Source organism: Erythrolamprus reginae, chromosome 1, assembly GCF_031021105.1.
Source record: "Erythrolamprus reginae isolate rEryReg1 chromosome 1, rEryReg1.hap1, whole genome shotgun sequence".
Lineage (NCBI taxonomy): Eukaryota > Metazoa > Chordata > Lepidosauria > Squamata > Dipsadidae > Erythrolamprus > Erythrolamprus reginae.
The window spans coordinates 181443909-181460248 of record NC_091950.1 but is presented as its reverse complement, the minus strand read 5'-3'; the positions used below and the strand labels follow the sequence as shown (position 1 = coordinate 181460248).

The window sequence follows — 16340 nt, the reverse complement described above, 5'->3', positions numbered from 1 at the left end:
CAATGATGAAACCACATACAGGCGGGAGGTTGAACAACTAGCCTCGTGGTGTGACTGAAACAATCTGGAACTGAACACACTCAAAATCATAGAAATGGTGGTAGACTTCAGGAGAAACCCTGCCATCCTACCACCTCTTGCAATAATAGACAACACAGTATCAACAGTAGAGACCTTCAAATTTCTAGGTTCTATCATATCTCAAGACCTAAAATGGTCACCTAACATCAAAAACATCATCAAAAAAGGACAACAGAGAATGTTCTTTCTGCGCCAACTGAGGAAGCTCAAACTGCCCAAAGAGCTGCTGATACAGTTCTACAGAGGAATCATTGAGCCTTCATCTGTACCTCTATAGCTATCTGTTTTGGTTCTGCTACCCAGCAAGACAGAGACAGACTTTAGAGGATAATCAGAATTGCAGAAAAGACATATTTGTTTGTTTGTTTGTTTATTTATTGGATTTATATGCTGCCAACCTGCTTTCCATTGAGGACCTGTATACTGCACGAGTCAAAAAGAGGGCTGTGAAAATATTTACTGACCCATCGCATCCTGGACATAAACTGTTTCAACTCCCACCCTCAAAAGGTCGTTATAGAGCACATCAAGACAACTAAACACAAGAACAGTTTTTCCCCAAACGCCATCGCTCCGCTAAACAAATAATTCCCTCAACACTGTCAAACTATTTAGTAAATCTGCACTACTATTACTACTAGTTTTTTCTCATCATTCCTATCACCCATCTCCTCCCATTTATGACTGCATAACTGTAATTTGTTACGGTAGTTGTATCCTTAAGATTTTTTATCAATATTGATTGTTTCCTGATTGCTTATCTGACCCCTATGGCAATCATTAAGTGTTGTACCCAGGTGGAGGTTGCCATTCCTGCTGCTACCGGTGTGATGCGCATGCAGCTCTGGGTGACCGGCGCGCGCACGTGCCCTCTCGTGAGATTTTGCTTCCTGCACATACGCAGAAGCAAAATCTTGCTGGGATGTGCCCACGCGCCCGCCGGTCATCTGGAGCTGCATGTGCATCGCCGTTTTTACTACTGGTGCGCAGTGTGGCCCGTACCAGCAAGGAATCCAATACTGGTTGTATCTCATGATTCTTGACAAATGTATCTTTTTCTTTTATGTACACTGAGAGCATATGCACCAAAGACAAATTCCTTGTGTGTCCAGTCACACTTGGCCAATAAAGAATTCTATTCCATTCTATCTAATTTTTTTTTAAAATCACCATGTCACTGAGAGCAAAGCAGGAGAGACAACAAGAGAAAAGAAACTAAATTTCTAACACAATTTAATGCTTCATAATAGCATCCTTCATTTCACTCTCCTTTTTCCAAAGTCACAGCAGACATTCCCAGCAGTTTTTTCATGCTTTGCATGAAATTTAGGATTAGTGATTTCTGACAGTCTCAAAATGGGTGAGCAGTGTGGTCGGGCAGTAGGAAAAGCAAGTAGGATGCTTGGCTGCATAGCTAGAGGTATAACAAGCAGGAAGAGGGAGATTGTGATCCCCTTATATAGAGCGCTGGTTAGAATACATTTGGAATACTGTGTTCAGTTCTGGAGACCTCACCTACAAAAAGATATTGACAAAATTGAACGGGTCCAAAGACGGGCTACAAGAATGGTGGAAGGTCTTGAGCATAAAACTTATCAGGAAAGACTTAATGAATTCAATCTGTATAGTCTGGAGGACAGAAGGAAAAATGGGGACATGATCGAAACATTTAAATATGTGAAAGGATTAAATAAGGTTCCGTAGGGAAGTGTTTTTAATAGGAAAGTGAACACAAGAACAAGGGGGCACAATCTGAAGTGTTAGTTGGGGGAAAGATCAAAAGCAACATGAGAAAATATTATTTCACTGAAAGAGTAGTAGATCCTTGGAACAAACTTCCAGCAGATGTGGTTGGTAAATCCACAGTAATTGAATTTAAACATGCCTGGGATAAACATATATCCATTGTAAGATAAAATACAGGAAATAGTATAAGGGCAGACTAGATGGACCATGAGGTCTTTTTCTGCCGTCAGTCTTCTATGTTTCTATGCAACATAAGCCACCTTTTAATGATCAGGCAGACATCATCTTTTTATGATTTAACCAGCTTTTGGCTGGAGGTTGTGACAAATACACAACCAAGAAAAATATATATGTGAGCACATATATACCCACATTTTCTCTGATCCTGTGCATAACAACAAGATGGAAAAGAAATAAAAATCAGGCATTTACAGAGGGTTTTTAAAAAAAAATCCCGAAGCAGTTTTGCAAGAAAAGTGCTTACAAATAAATAGCAAGGAGAGTGGACAGAATAGACACTTCCTATATTTCCTCTTAAACAAATATAAAATATAAGGCTAGTCAGTGAATTATTAAGCTGACAGTGCGGAAAGAACCGTTGCACTTACCTGAACGGTCTTCTCGCTGCACTGCAAGGAGAGTCCAACATGGGTTAATCTTCAGCCAAGCTGGAAGGGACTGAGTTAAAAATTAGCATAATTTACTGGTCCAACCCCCATGCTGCCCTCTCCGGGTCAGTCTTACAATAAAACGAAGTCATAGTGATAGTAAACCAAGGAAACTTTATTAATTAACCAACTTGTAAGTAACTCAACTATGACAACTCTGAGACCCTGGGCCCAAACAGCCGGGTGGGTTTGGACTCTCCTTGCAGTGCAGCGAGAAGACCGTTCAGGTAAGTGCAACGGTTCTTCTCCACTTGCACTGCTTCGGAGAGTCCAACATGGGATATACCCAAGCTTAACTTATTAGGGGGGGAAAAGGCTGGACCAGGGGCGCAGGATCGGTGCAAACTCTCTGCAATACTCTGCGTCCAAAGGCTGCTTCCGCAGAAGCGAAAGTGTCCAATCTGTAATGTTTAATGAAGGTATTAGGCGTGACCCAAGTTGCCGCACGGCAAATATCGTCAATCGGGGCCTGTGTTGTCCATGCCGCTGAAGTGGCTGCACTCCTTGTTGAGTGCGCTGTGATGCCACTTGGTATCGGTGTAGCCCTTGATTTGTAAGCAGTGATGATGCAGGAACGAATCCAGCAACTAATCGTCTTGGGCGAAACTTTATTCCCCATAGATGCTGGAAAATATGAGACAAATAGGGCTTCTGTCTTTCTAAAGGTGTTAGTCCGTCGAATATAAAGTTTGATGGCTCGTCTGACATCCAACTTGTGCCATCTTAGTTCCAGTGGGTGGGACCCCTGGGCACAAAAGTCTGGTAGTACAATGTCCTGAGATCTGTGAAAGACCGTGTTCACCTTAGGTAGGAAGGCGGGATCTGGCCTGAGGACCACTCTGTTGGTGTGGAAGATACATAGGTCCGGCCGGACTGATAGGGCTGAGAGTTCGGAGACCCTCCTTGCTGATGTGATTGCCGTGAGGAAGGCTGTTTTTAGAGATAACAGGCGTAGCGGTATCTCCCTCAAGGGTTCGAAGGGAGGCTCCGTGAGGGCCTGTAACACCAGTGGCAGATCCCATGTGGGGAAACGGTGAATAGTAGGAGGTCTAATGTTCGCTGCTCCTCTAATAAAATCCCGAATCCAAGGGTGCTGGGAAATTGGAGTAGTGAAGTCCATTTTAAGTATAGTGGCAATAGCTGCCGTTTGCCTGCGGAGTGTATTTGGAGCTAGTCCTTTATCCAAACCTGCTTGTAAGAACTCCAGAATTTGGATCACTGATGGTGACTGAGGATCCTGATTACGACCTCTGCAGAAAGCACAGTAAGCTTTCCAGGTAGCCTGGTAAATTCGCGTTGTGGAAGGACGGCGTGCTGCCTGTATGGTGGAGATCACCTTATCCGGAACCTGTTCCTTCCTTAGTCTCTCCCCCTCAAGTGCCACACGGCAAGACTCCACCACTGGGGGTCTGGATGGCAAATTGATCCTTGTGTCAGCACCACCTTGTGATGTGGAATGCGCCAAGGGGGAGAGATTGAGAGGTCCACTAGGTCCGCAAACCAAGGGCGTCTGGGCCAATGAGGGGCCACCAGGAGAATTTCTGCCTGTTCTTGTAATAGTTTGTGTATTACCCTCGGAATTAGGCAGACTGGAGGGAATGCATACAGCAGCTCCCTTGGCCATGGGCAGGCTAGAGCATTGATCTGTTCCGCTCCAGGTGAGGGGAACCTTGAGAAGAACCTTGGTAGGTGGTTGTTGTGGCAGGTGGCGAATAGGTCCACTGCTGGAATCCCAAATCTGTGCACAATGTCTTGGAAGAGATCCGAACTCAGGCTCCACTCTGTCGGGTCGATCGTGGTCCGACTGAGCCAATCCGCCTGTATGTTGGAGGTGCCGGATATGTGCTCTGCTCGTAGAGATGCGAGGTGTTGCTCTGCCCACCTGAACAGGGACTGAGATTCTCGCATCAGGCGACCCGATTTCGTGCCGCCTTGGTGGTTGATGTGTGCCCTGGTTGCTACATTGTCTGTAAGTATCAGTACATTTCGGCCCCTCACCAGGCCTGTGAAGTGTCGTAGAGCCAGGTGGACCGCTCTGAGTTCCAAGTAATTGATGTTGCTGCATGCGAGATCCTCTGGACTCCATAATCCTTGGGCCATCCCTACCTCGGAGTGAGCTCCCCAACCCGAGAGACTCGCGTCCGTAGTTATCGTCACCTCTTGTTGCAGTAGGAACGGCGATCCTTGATGTAGCGCCGACGACTTCCACCATGGGAGTGATTTGCGTACCTCTTGTGATATTGTCACCAATCTGGAAGAGTGGCTGGTCCGGTTTTGTTGAAAGGGAATGAGAAACCACTGCAGTGGTCTGGCATGTAGTCTGGCCCAGGGAACAATGTCTATGCAGGAGATGAGAACTCCCAACAGCTGGGACAGAAAGGCCAATGTTACTGTACGGTTGCGTTGCGCTTCTGTGATCAGCGACCTGACCTTGACCTGGCGGTCTGGTGATAGGAAGACCTTGCCTTCCATGGTGTCTATGTAGGTACCTAGGTGAGGTAAGTACCTGGTCGGTATGAGATGACTCTTTTGGTAGTTGATTGAGAACCCCGCCTCTGCCAGGGTCTCCATAGTCTCTGACAGGTCGCGTTGTGCCCGGCTGTAGCTGCTGGACAGTATAATAATATCGTCCAGATACGCCATCAGTCGTAGCGAGCGTGTCCGTAGCTCTGCGGTGAGGATGTCCAATAACTTTGTAAAAGTCCTGGGAGCTGACGATAGGCCAAAAGGCATCGCCTTGTACTGGAAATGGTGGTTTTCGAAACAAAAGCGAAGGTATTTCCTGGAGTCTGGATGCACTGGGACATGGAGGTATGCCTCCTTGAGGTCTATTGACGTCAGCCAGTCCTGTTGACGTATTGCGGATAGTATAGTCCTTAGAGAGTGCATTTTGAACCTCCGGTATTTTATGTATAAGTTCAACTGCTTCAGGTTGAGGATGAGGCGGCAACCCCCTGAGGCTTTTGGTACTATAAACACTATGGAATAGTACCCCTGTTTCTCCTGGTGTGGAGGAACCTTCTCGATGGCTCTGATCTGAAATAGATGATGAATTTCTTGGTAAAGGAGGTTGCGCTTGTGATTGTTGGAGAGAACCGGACACTCCAGAAATCTGTTTGGCGGATGCAGGGTGAACTCCAGGGCGAGTCCTTGAGTTATGGTATTTATGGCCCAAGTGTCGGTGGACATAGATGCCCAGGAGGCGGTGAAGTGCTGCAGCCGCCCCCCTATGGGAACTGACTTGGCAGAGTCATTTGTTCCTTCTAAAGCCTCCTCTGTTGGAACCTCTATAGTTCCTCCTTGATTGTTGGAACTGTCTGTTCCTATCTCCAAATCCACCTCTGTCCCCTCTGTAGGCCAGTTGAGAGTAGGACCCCTGGGTATAAGATCTTCCAGCCTGGGGTGCAGAGGGGGAAGATTCGGCCCGAAAGGGCTGGCGCCTAGAATATGGGGCAGTGCGTCTTTCCTGCCTTCTGTAAGATCTAGGCATGACTTTTTTCTTGTCCTTGTCTTCCACAAGGACCTTGTCCAGAGATTCTCCAAACAATTTTGACCCATCAAATGGGGCCGAGGCAAGACGTCCCTTGGACTTGGCGTCAGCTTGCCAAGTCCGGAGCCAGAGTAAGCGTCGGGATGACTGGTTTGCTGCTAGGGCTCGTGAGGAGAAACGAGATGCAGACAGGGTGGCATCCGCCGAGAATTCTGCCGCGGCTAGTAGCTTGTTAAGGTCTTGCCTTAAGCGACCCTCCTCAGGTCCCAGCTTAGAGAGCATTTCTTGGAGCCAAAGGACCGAAGCTCTGTTAAAAAATGAGGCTGCCGAAGCTGCTTTGAGGGCCCATGCCGACATCTGGTGAGCTTTTTTGTTAATTGCCTCTGCCTTCCGGTCTTCCGGTTTTAGGCCATCTGCCACCTCGGAAGGAACTAATGCGTTAGATACTAGAGCTGCAATCGGAGCATCTACCGTTGGAAATTCAAGTAACTTTTCCAATTCTGGTTCAAATGCATAAAATTTACGCTCAGAAGCTGTTGGGCCTAGAGCAGCTGCTGGGTATTGCCAAGGCCTCTGTACATTGTCCAAAAAGATCTTAGGGGCTGGTATAAGGTCAGCATCCCTTTGGATCTCCGTGAGTACCCTCGAGGCTGGAGGAGGGGCTGATGCAGAATCTGTGGGCTTTTCAGGGGTGCCCAAGGCCACAGTCATCTTTGCTTTATTAAGCAGTACGCGAAAGATAGCGGGTCTAAAGAGGCCTGTATATGTTGGTGGCTCCGGGGGTGCTCCCTCGTCCTCAGATAGGCCATCATCTGGTTCTGAGCCCTGCCCTCTGAATGCAGGATCTTCTAGGAAGGAGTCATGAGCAGGGGATGGGGGAGCCGGTGCTGCCCAGATATTCCTTTGCAGGGAAGGAGGAGGTGTAGGATTTAGTGGGGCAGGAGGTGCAGTTGCTTGTTGCACTCCCGTTACTATGCCATGTGAATATGCTGAAGCAATCATATCCTGCAAGGCTGGTGGCAGGCGCTGCCAGGTATCTGGGGATGATCTGAGCCCCGCAGCTGTTGGGGTGAATGTGGCAGTAGGCAATGGTGGGGGCGGCATGTGCCATGCAGGCGAGACAGAGGATGGCCTGGTAACCTCAGGTCTTATAGGGTCTGCCACCTGGGATGGGCCCCCGAACCTATCTGGGGACCAGTCCCTGTCTGTTGCCAAACCACTTCCTTCTGGGAGTCTTGGAGGAGTCCCAATTATCACACCCCCACTCTGACCTGGTACCGATGAGACAGTGATATTGCATTGTTTCTGAGCCTCAAGTTGCTCCTCCAATGCTTTAATTCGACGCTCGGCCTCTCTTAATCCAGATGATGACTGAGAGGTTTTTGACTTTGCCTTTGAGGAGTGTGTTTTCTCCTTGGCCTTTGTGGCTGAGGGCTCTGCTGTCCCTTGCTGTGGAAGATCAGCCATTGGGGATTTAATTGCAAGCCTCCGTAACGAGAGAATGGAGGAAAAAAAGCCCTTTCTTTGTTATAACCAGTATTACCGAGCGAAAAATGGCCACCGCAATTGTTTTTCCTGTGGAACAGGAAATCCGGTCTCTTCCTGCCCTTCTAGGAACCCGGCCGGAAGTCGGTTGATCCAAAATGGCAGCTCCCTGTGTGCCGCGCCATCTTGTAATGGCCCTTCCCTTATGTAGCCGACTCAGGCGGCAAAGGGGAATAATCGGTTTAAAACCGATCTCGGGCGGCGTTTTTGGGCGGGAATTTCCAATCGCTCGCTCTGGCCCAGCATAGTAAGAAAAAACGCCTCGCCCTGAGGTATGGCCGCGCAGGCCGGGGACCTCTGCCGGTGTCGTTCTGTGGCGGGAGATTTGAATCTCCTCCTGCTGCAAGGAACGGTATGGCCTCGCAGGCCAGGGACCTTCATCACCGGTAACCTCCAGCCTTGGGAGCTGTCCCCACGCAGGGGACGAGCTCCGAACTGGGAAAGGCGAATTGGGGCCATACTCCACAGAGCAGGGGCCCAATCACACGAGGTGTGTTGCTCCATAAATCTGGAATAGAAACAGAAAGGAGAAAAATCCATTAAGTACAGTTAGTACATTTATTTCAAACAGTTATACAGAGAAATATACAATTAATAACAATAAGAAAAACAATTAAAAACTACCCCTAGACTCAAAGAGTCCTAGGAGGAAAAACTCATGTGTCCCTACACTATGACTGAGTTTTTTAGACTGACCCGGAGAGGGCAGCATGGGGGTTGGACCAGTAAATTATGCTAATTTTTAACTCAGTCCCTTCCAGCTTGGCTGAAGATTAACCCATGTTGGACTCTCCGAAGCAGTGCAAGTGGAGAATAAAGAGTTTCCCAAATCAACAGCTATTTTCTAATTTGATACATTCCTGTTCTCCGAAGCTGACAAAGATATTTATTGGAGAAATTCAAACATCTAGTACTGACCTGTCCCCTCTTCCTTTGGTTATGTTCACCAGTTTTTCTATTCCTCCTGTATCAGCCAAGGCTTTGGCGTTTTCCATGTTTTTGCTGGTGACCTCGTGCAAAGCACAGCAGATGGCTGCTACTGTTTCATCAGAGAGAATGTTGGGCCCACTGCCTCCTGGAAGGCGATTTACCAAGTCCCGCATAGCATATTTACCTGAAAAGAAGAAGCTATGAATTAAGTCACAGTATATACTTTCAACATCATAAGGAATGATGATACAGGGAAATATACACATTCAAAACAAGGGAAAGAGGTTCTGTTTAATACAGGAAAATCTATTTCATAACAAAAAAAAATTGTCCTATGCAACTGTTCAGAGCAGTGTTTCCCAAACTCAGCAATTTTTAGATGGGTGGACTTCAACTCCCAGAATTTTTCATGCTGCTTAGGGAATTTAGGGAACTGAAGTCCATCCATCTTAAAGTTGCTGAGATTGAAAAATACTCGTTTAGTAGGAAAAAAGTAGGTGTTTTCAAATTTTTAAAAATGTATTAGACTCTTTTACTGGATTAGGAGAAATGTGATTAAAATGATTCTGGCCAAAGAAGCCAAAGTACACAAACATACACAAATCTGTTTACTTATTTCAGATAACCTTGTTTTAGCTGAGCTACTTTTAAAGATAAAAAGACACATTGAATTAATTTCAGTATGTGATTTCTTGAAACACAGCAGCTATTTCATTAGGCTGCCCTCACTTTTTCTTTGAAGCATAACTTGGAACACGCAGACAACAAAGCATGATCAATGTTATGACCTAATCTTGGCTCTAGTAACTATGGAGGCAATAAATGTGTATAGAAGAGAAAAACCAGTTAGTCAGACAGTGGGTTTTTTTTGAAAGGTTTCTTTTCATGAACAACTGAATAGGGCACAGATATCCTGCTTACTTCATTTTTCACCTGTTACAAATAGTATCTGTGGATCTCTTAGAAAGAAAAAGATGGACACTGCACAATAAAGAAAGGTAATGACCTCAAGCTTTGGGTTTATACAATTAGGGATTTTTAGTTAGCTGCTTCTTATATAAATGAAATTTATATTTGAATATACAGTGTTCCCTCGATTTTCGCGGGTTCGAACTTCGCGAAAAGTCTATACCACGGTTTTTTCAAAAATATTAATTAAAAAATACTTCATGGGTTTTTTCCCTATACCACGTTTTTTCCCACCCGATGTCGTCATATGTCATCGCCAAACTTTCATCTGCCTTTAATAAATATTTTTTTAATAAACTTTAATAAATAAACATGGTGAGTAATAATCTGAATGGTTGCTAAGGGAATGGAAAATTGCAATTTAGGGGTTTAAAGTGTTACGGGAAGGCTTGTGATACTGTTCATAGCCAAAAATAGTGTATTTACTTCCGCAACTCTACGTCGTGGAAATTCGACTTTTGCGGGCGGTCTCGGAACACATCCCCCGCGAAAAGTGAGGGAACACTGTAAATCATAATTAACAGATTTAACTATACATCCTGTGCCCTATTTGGGTCATCTCTTCCCGGGTATTTCATTACTTAAAGAGAGAAACAGAATGACCATGGGAAGATTGCTATTGAATCAAGGAACTCTGTTGGAAAATGAATAGTATTGGCTTCTTCACTGGCAGTACTGAAGGAACAATATTTTTTCTTCATTCCAGGGAAGCGTGTAATGCATGTGGAATTGATGTTTCTCATTGCTTCATTGAGAGGAACCCAAAATAAAAATCTATGAGAATAGTTCTTCAGGATTATCTACTTAGTTGTAGGAAACTGTCAGAATCAGTTTAAACATAAGATCACATGGCTTCCTGAGGGCTAGAGCAGTCCAGTAGTACGAGGACACCTGTGGGAGGGGACGTGATGTCATCACAAGCGAGAGTCCACAACCCCCATCCATGAACTGGCACAGGTCTGTGGCATGCCAGAAATTGGTCTGCACAAAGAAGCAAAGCACCATCCGTGAGATGCAGGCAGTTTGCCGCCACCAGTCTGTGGAAAAACCTTTCTTCATAGTACTGGTTCCTGGTGCCCAAAAGGTTGGGGGCCATTGATAAAGGGATCCATGAAGGCTTTGAGAAATGTTATGATTTAAATCTTCAGTTACATTTTGGAGGTCCATGGCCATGATTCTTGGCCACAAAAGGCATTTAAAGGGGTTCCATGGTGATGAAAAGGTGAAGAACCACTGGTCTACTTGATCTCCAGTAGCCGAAGGAAGGGCCGGTCTATAACTCATTTTCAAAGTAAGAGCAATTGAAAAACGAAACAGGCAAGGACTAAGATAAATTGGCTAATAAATTTGACTGGCACCAGGAAGATCCAGTTTCTAGTTCATCTGCAGCCACAGCAGCACACCAAGTGACTTTCAGCCCAACATAACTCACAGGGTTATGAAGAAATATAGGAGAGTGAATTATATTCTAGGTAGTCCTCAACTTACAACAATTCACTTAGTGATAGTTTGAAGTTACAACGGCACTGAAAAAAGTGACTTATGACCGTTTTCCACACTTATGACCACCGCAGCATCCCCATGGTCATATGATTTACATTCAGATGCCTAGTAACTGGTCATATTTATCATGGTTGCAGGGGTCACTTGATCAACTTTTATGACCTTCTGACAAGCAAAGTCAATGGGGAAGCCAGATTCATTTAACAACTCTGTTACTAATTTAACAACTACAGTGATTCACTGAACAACTATGACAAGGAAAGTGGTAAAATGGGGCAAAACGTACTTAACAAATTTCTCACTTCGCAACATAAATGTTGGGCTCAATTGTGATTGTAAGTTGAGGACTACCTGTGTGTACCTTAATGTCTTGAACAAAATGGGATAGTTACAGGTTTATGAGTCAAAGAAGGGACACGTAAAGCAATAAAAAATATGCGGGCCTTTGTTCGTGCCCTATACAGATGTTGCTTCTTTAAGAGTTACATGATGAGTCAATTCCTCACTGCTGAGTAGGGAAGGAGAAAGGGATTACAAGATTGGCTGGGAAACTGTCAAGGAATGTTCAAAATGGCCATCATGTGACTGTAGCGGTCTAAACCAGCCACAACTTCCCCAAATTTCATTCTCTGAGGAGTCAATGGCCCCGTATTTTGGACACACTTGGTTATGTTAGTTCATTTGAGGTCCCTTGGTTCAAACACTATTGTCCTATGGTGCACCGTTTTGCCCAGAGAAAGGGCGTGGCAAATGTTTCAATAATATATAGATGTGAAAAGTATTAATTCTCTGCAATTGCAACCTCAGACAACTTTCAGTACTTAAGTAGAAAGTATGATTTAAACATTTATATTGTCTCTCTACTGGAGGGGGTGGGTCCACCCCTCCATTTGATGGCAATTTCTGCAGTTCTCTTAAGATTCTCAGTTTGTGCCTCATTGAAATGTGAACTGAGTATGTATCTCATCCTTTTTTCAGCACTTCTCTCAATTTTTATGAGCTGTGTTATGAGGCCTGTCAGATGATAAAACAGATGCAGCATAAATGATTCTCCAAGTTACCATGTCCATGATTTATCTGCTGAATGCCTCCTACATTTTGCAGAAAATGTTGAATCCTGTTTGAATTTATACATTTCATCAAGACATTAAGCACATCTGAAGAAGCTAGAACATGGCTAACAAAATGTTAGCATATTCTCATCATTTCAGATGCATTACCCTGGAATCATTTCACCAATTGATCAAATCTATTGGTTTCCTTATTCTTTCAGCTAAACAAAATACCAAATCGCATTATTATGTACAGAGCCATATTGTACGTTTTTACCCTGCCTATGAATCACTTTCTCAGGGAGCATAACTGTTCTTAGTATGTTTAAACTTTCTTATTTTCCTAGCTATTTTTAAAGTTAGCTTTTTATATTAAGTAATCACAAAGTCACTTTTAATATATTTTAAATGCTTCCTTGCAAAACTTTTTAATGAATTTCATAGCTTCTAATGTTTTTAATAATTAATTTTGTAATCTCTCCATACATTGGAGTATTTGACGGAATGTTATAACCACTGCCATTACCAAACAAGCACAGGGCATTGGAAGCATTGTAGCTAGAAGGCTATTCTGATTTCTGTCTACTTGATTTAAACTTCATAAAAAAACTTTAGGTTTAGATCTGAAAGTGTAACCTCCTATACTTTCTTCCCTACAAGAAGGAGTATTTCTTGGCTGGCAAGCTGTATTTCAAGCAAATTCTTCTGGTTGGATCTTGAGAAGTACCAGATCAATTCCTAATCATAGGTCAAACAAATTATCCAGACTGTATTAATAACCATATTAGTAAATGTTCTTCCGTCATTTAGAAAAAGAAACCCAGAGGAAAAAGGGCAGTGAGGCTTATTGGTAAGAAATGGGTCTTGTCTATCCACATTGTCACGCTGACAGAAATACAAAAAACAACAACAACAAAGAAAAGGTTTTTAAATTATTATTATTTTTTAAAAACTGTAAATCTTCAAAGCATCTGTCAGAAACCACCATTAGATGTAAAAGAGCTTTAAGATTATGGTTATATTGAAACTGGGAAAAAAAAATCCAATCAAGTTCAGAAAATATAAATTCCGCCGAAATGAATTTATCTTTGGTGGCAGTTTTTCACAGGGAATGGATAATCGAATTCTAAAATGATTTAAAAAAAAAACATGCCTTCAAAGCTTCTTGTATTTATAGTTTGGATTGTGTCCTTCAATACTCACCGATCAGCTCCTTGTTACGCACATCCAGTGCCATATTTCTCAGGGCTGTTGCCACAGAAGAAACAACTCTATCATTGTCCATTCTTAGCAATTCCACGAGAATTGGAAGTCCTTTCTCTTTCCTGACAGCAGCTCGAATATAGGCTGCAAACTGTTGCATAAAAATAAAAGTTACTTGCAAGCCTTTTCTTATTTATGACTCCATCGAAATTACTTCTCAAAACATTAATTTTTATCGTTTTTCAAAATTTATTTTATATCTTTTCAAAGAAATTTATTCTAACTATAAATGGGAATCCTGTATCCAGTTCCCATTAAATTAAGTGTGGTTTTGGCACTGATTGAGCATTGGAAGGCTTTTTCTTATGAGTCACAGAGAAATGAAATGAATTAAAATACTAAATTATGTGATCATTGTTTCAATTGCCATTAAAGATGCACTGACACTTATAGAATAAAGATAAAATGTTTGGAAAGTGAAGCTGCTGAAGCAATTTAACATAGCAGTATATCATTTATTTATAAGTATCTTCCAAAGTAGATATTAAAAAAAATCTCTTGGAATAACAAAATACTTTGTAAAGTAATGTTGAGGAGCTCTGCAGAACAGAATTTGAAGGGTTCAATACCTCTATCTTTCACTCTTTCTTACTTTTTGCTGCATTTTTTCTAGAAAAAATGCTAGATTTTTAATTTTTTACTAGAATATAATCTAAAAAGTATGATAAATGATTATAAAACTATGTTCAGACAAGTTATGTTCATCCAGCAGTTTTAACAGAATGCTATTTGTAGTGCTCTTATTTTTGGGAGGGGGGAAAATAATTTTTTGTTCTTATTATATGCTGTAAAAGATTAGATTTCAAATAGCTAATGTTTAAAGAAAAATGGGAGTGTTGCTTTGTCCTTGAGGTGGGAGAGTATTTGAAATGGTGGAACAGGCTTTGCTGAATTGCCTTTTTCTAAAAATAAAAATCTATGGAATACTTTTTTTCTTCATCCATATAACATGAATATCTGGGCAGCAGAGGCTGATTGCCTTAGTCTCCTGCTAATTGCCTGAAAGCAAGGATTTCTGTATTAGAATTATGATTAAACTTAAACAAGTGATTAAACTTAAACAAGTGAGATGATGCTGAGCCTTAACTAGGCTTCCATATATTTTCTCTCTCCCCATTTCCTCCCTGCTCTTTCTCTTTTCCTTTTAAATAGGCACATAAATTTCTATGTTTTACTCTGCTATTTCTTGGTTTTAATTGGTTGGGCCATAATTACTACAAATAACTAGGACATATAACTACCCCCACCCCCTAAGTAGCACTAGAATTTTAAAGATATTACAAGAATGTAAAGCTTTACTATCTTATATCAAGTCTAATACTTGCTGAAGCCCTGCAAAGAGTTCATTTTATCCCAACAATCTTTTGTAGGGCTTCAGCAGGTATTTGACTTAATGTAAGCTAGTGCTGTATAGTTTTACACTGTTTTAAATTCTAGTATTACTTAAGCTTTTTAAATTTTTTGTCCTAGTTATTTGTAGCATTTAGATTATTCCTTATACAGTTGATTGTAATATTATAGGATTCTGTCATGATTTAATTCCTTCATTTTGTAAAATTTTAGTCTCACCTTATTTTATCTTATCCATTTTATTTTAATTTATGTCTGTTTTAGAGTAATTATTGTGTTATTAGTTCTATGCTGGTTTATGACTGAAATAAAATAGATTGAAAGAAAATATTCAAGATACAATATCTTCAGATGCATCTTAATATTTAACATTAATCATTGGATCTGAAAAGAATGCCATGAATATTCAAACAACTCTCTGATTTTCCACTTCTATTAAACAATGAATGTTGAGGAGCAATTGGGTTTGTTCAACTGTCCTATATATAAAGGCCTAACTATGCATGACAACGGTTGGAAAAGCAGTTATACATTTTGATGAAGAGCTGTGATATCCCTGCCAAGATCCCCAAACCATGCTGTTTGTTGTTCAGAAGGACAGAAGATTGTTTTGAGGCCCAAATATTACTTTCCTGGTCTTGCAATTTTTGTTGATAGCAATGGTAAGGTCATAAATTACATCAATATCAAGGCCAGCATGATTCTTCCTCTATTCTATTACTATATTAGAAGCCTGAAAAAGCTAGGAAAGATTACTAGCATGATCAAGGAATGTCTGTTAACCTTCTCCCTTTTCTTACTCGTTCTGGTATCAAAACTATGATAAAAGGTAGATAACAAGGATTCTCAGATGGTTAAGAAAGAATACATAGAATATATTCTAAATACATATACATATTTGTCCTTCAAAATCCCATCTTCTTTTTCTATCCTTAAAATAAATCCTACATATGTTATAGGATGCCCTTCCAGACTTTATTTTTATTTATTTATTCATTTGTCCAATACACAAATACATAGGAAGAAAAATAGACATGTGGTAATATATATAAGGGTTCACAGAATTGTAACTAATTTTAAATGTACAGTAAGTTGCAAATGCATTGTAAAGAATCAGGCCAATTAATTTTGCTAGTTGAATAATAGCCATACGATCCACTTGCAGATTCAAGTTTTGTTAGATTGAAGTAATTTTAGAAATATTTCAGAAGAGACCTTGTGATTTTAAACAAGGTTTTTGGATTAAAAAACCCTAACTGTTTGCAGTTTTCTGTAATATTGCAAATTGCATATTCTACATCAGTGTTTTTCAACCAGTGTGCCGCAAGACATGGTCAGGTGTGCCGCGAAGCTCAGAGAGAAAGAAAGCAAGAGAGAAAGAAAAAGAAAGCAAGAGAGAGAAAAAGCGAGAGAGAGAAAGAGAACAAGAGAGAAAGAAAGCAAGAGAGAGAGAAAGAAGAGAAAGAGAGAAAGAGAGAGAGAGAGAGAAAGAGAGAGAGGGAGGGAAGGAGAGAGAAAGACATAGAGGGACGTAGGGAGGGAGAGAAAGAGAGCAAAAAAGAGAGGAAGAAAGGAAGAGAAAGAAAGAGGGATGGAGAGAGAGAGAAAGAGGAAGCAAGGGAGAGAAAGAAAGATGGAGGGAGAAAGAAATAGAGCGAAGGGGAGGAAGAGAGAGAAAGATTTTTTTTGTCCAAACGTTTTTTAGCTGCCCCCCCCCAATATGCCCCCGGGTTTCGTAAATGT

The 16340-nt window shown here is 41.9% G+C and overlaps 1 protein-coding gene across 8 annotated transcripts in view; it reads right to left on the bottom strand.

The window, feature by feature from the left end:
- Positions 1 to 16340, bottom strand: part of PKP4 (plakophilin 4) — a 177027-nt gene that overhangs the window by 9816 nt on the left and 150871 nt on the right. For all 8 annotated transcript variants that reach the window (XM_070731562.1, XM_070731564.1, XM_070731566.1 and 5 more), the window contains exons 16-17: positions 13188 to 13338; positions 8449 to 8644 (exon numbers count right to left, since the gene is read on the bottom strand). In XM_070731562.1, the coding sequence (XP_070587663.1) occupies positions 8449 to 8644; positions 13188 to 13338 (347 nt within the window). The remainder of the gene's footprint in view (positions 1 to 8448; positions 8645 to 13187; positions 13339 to 16340) is intronic.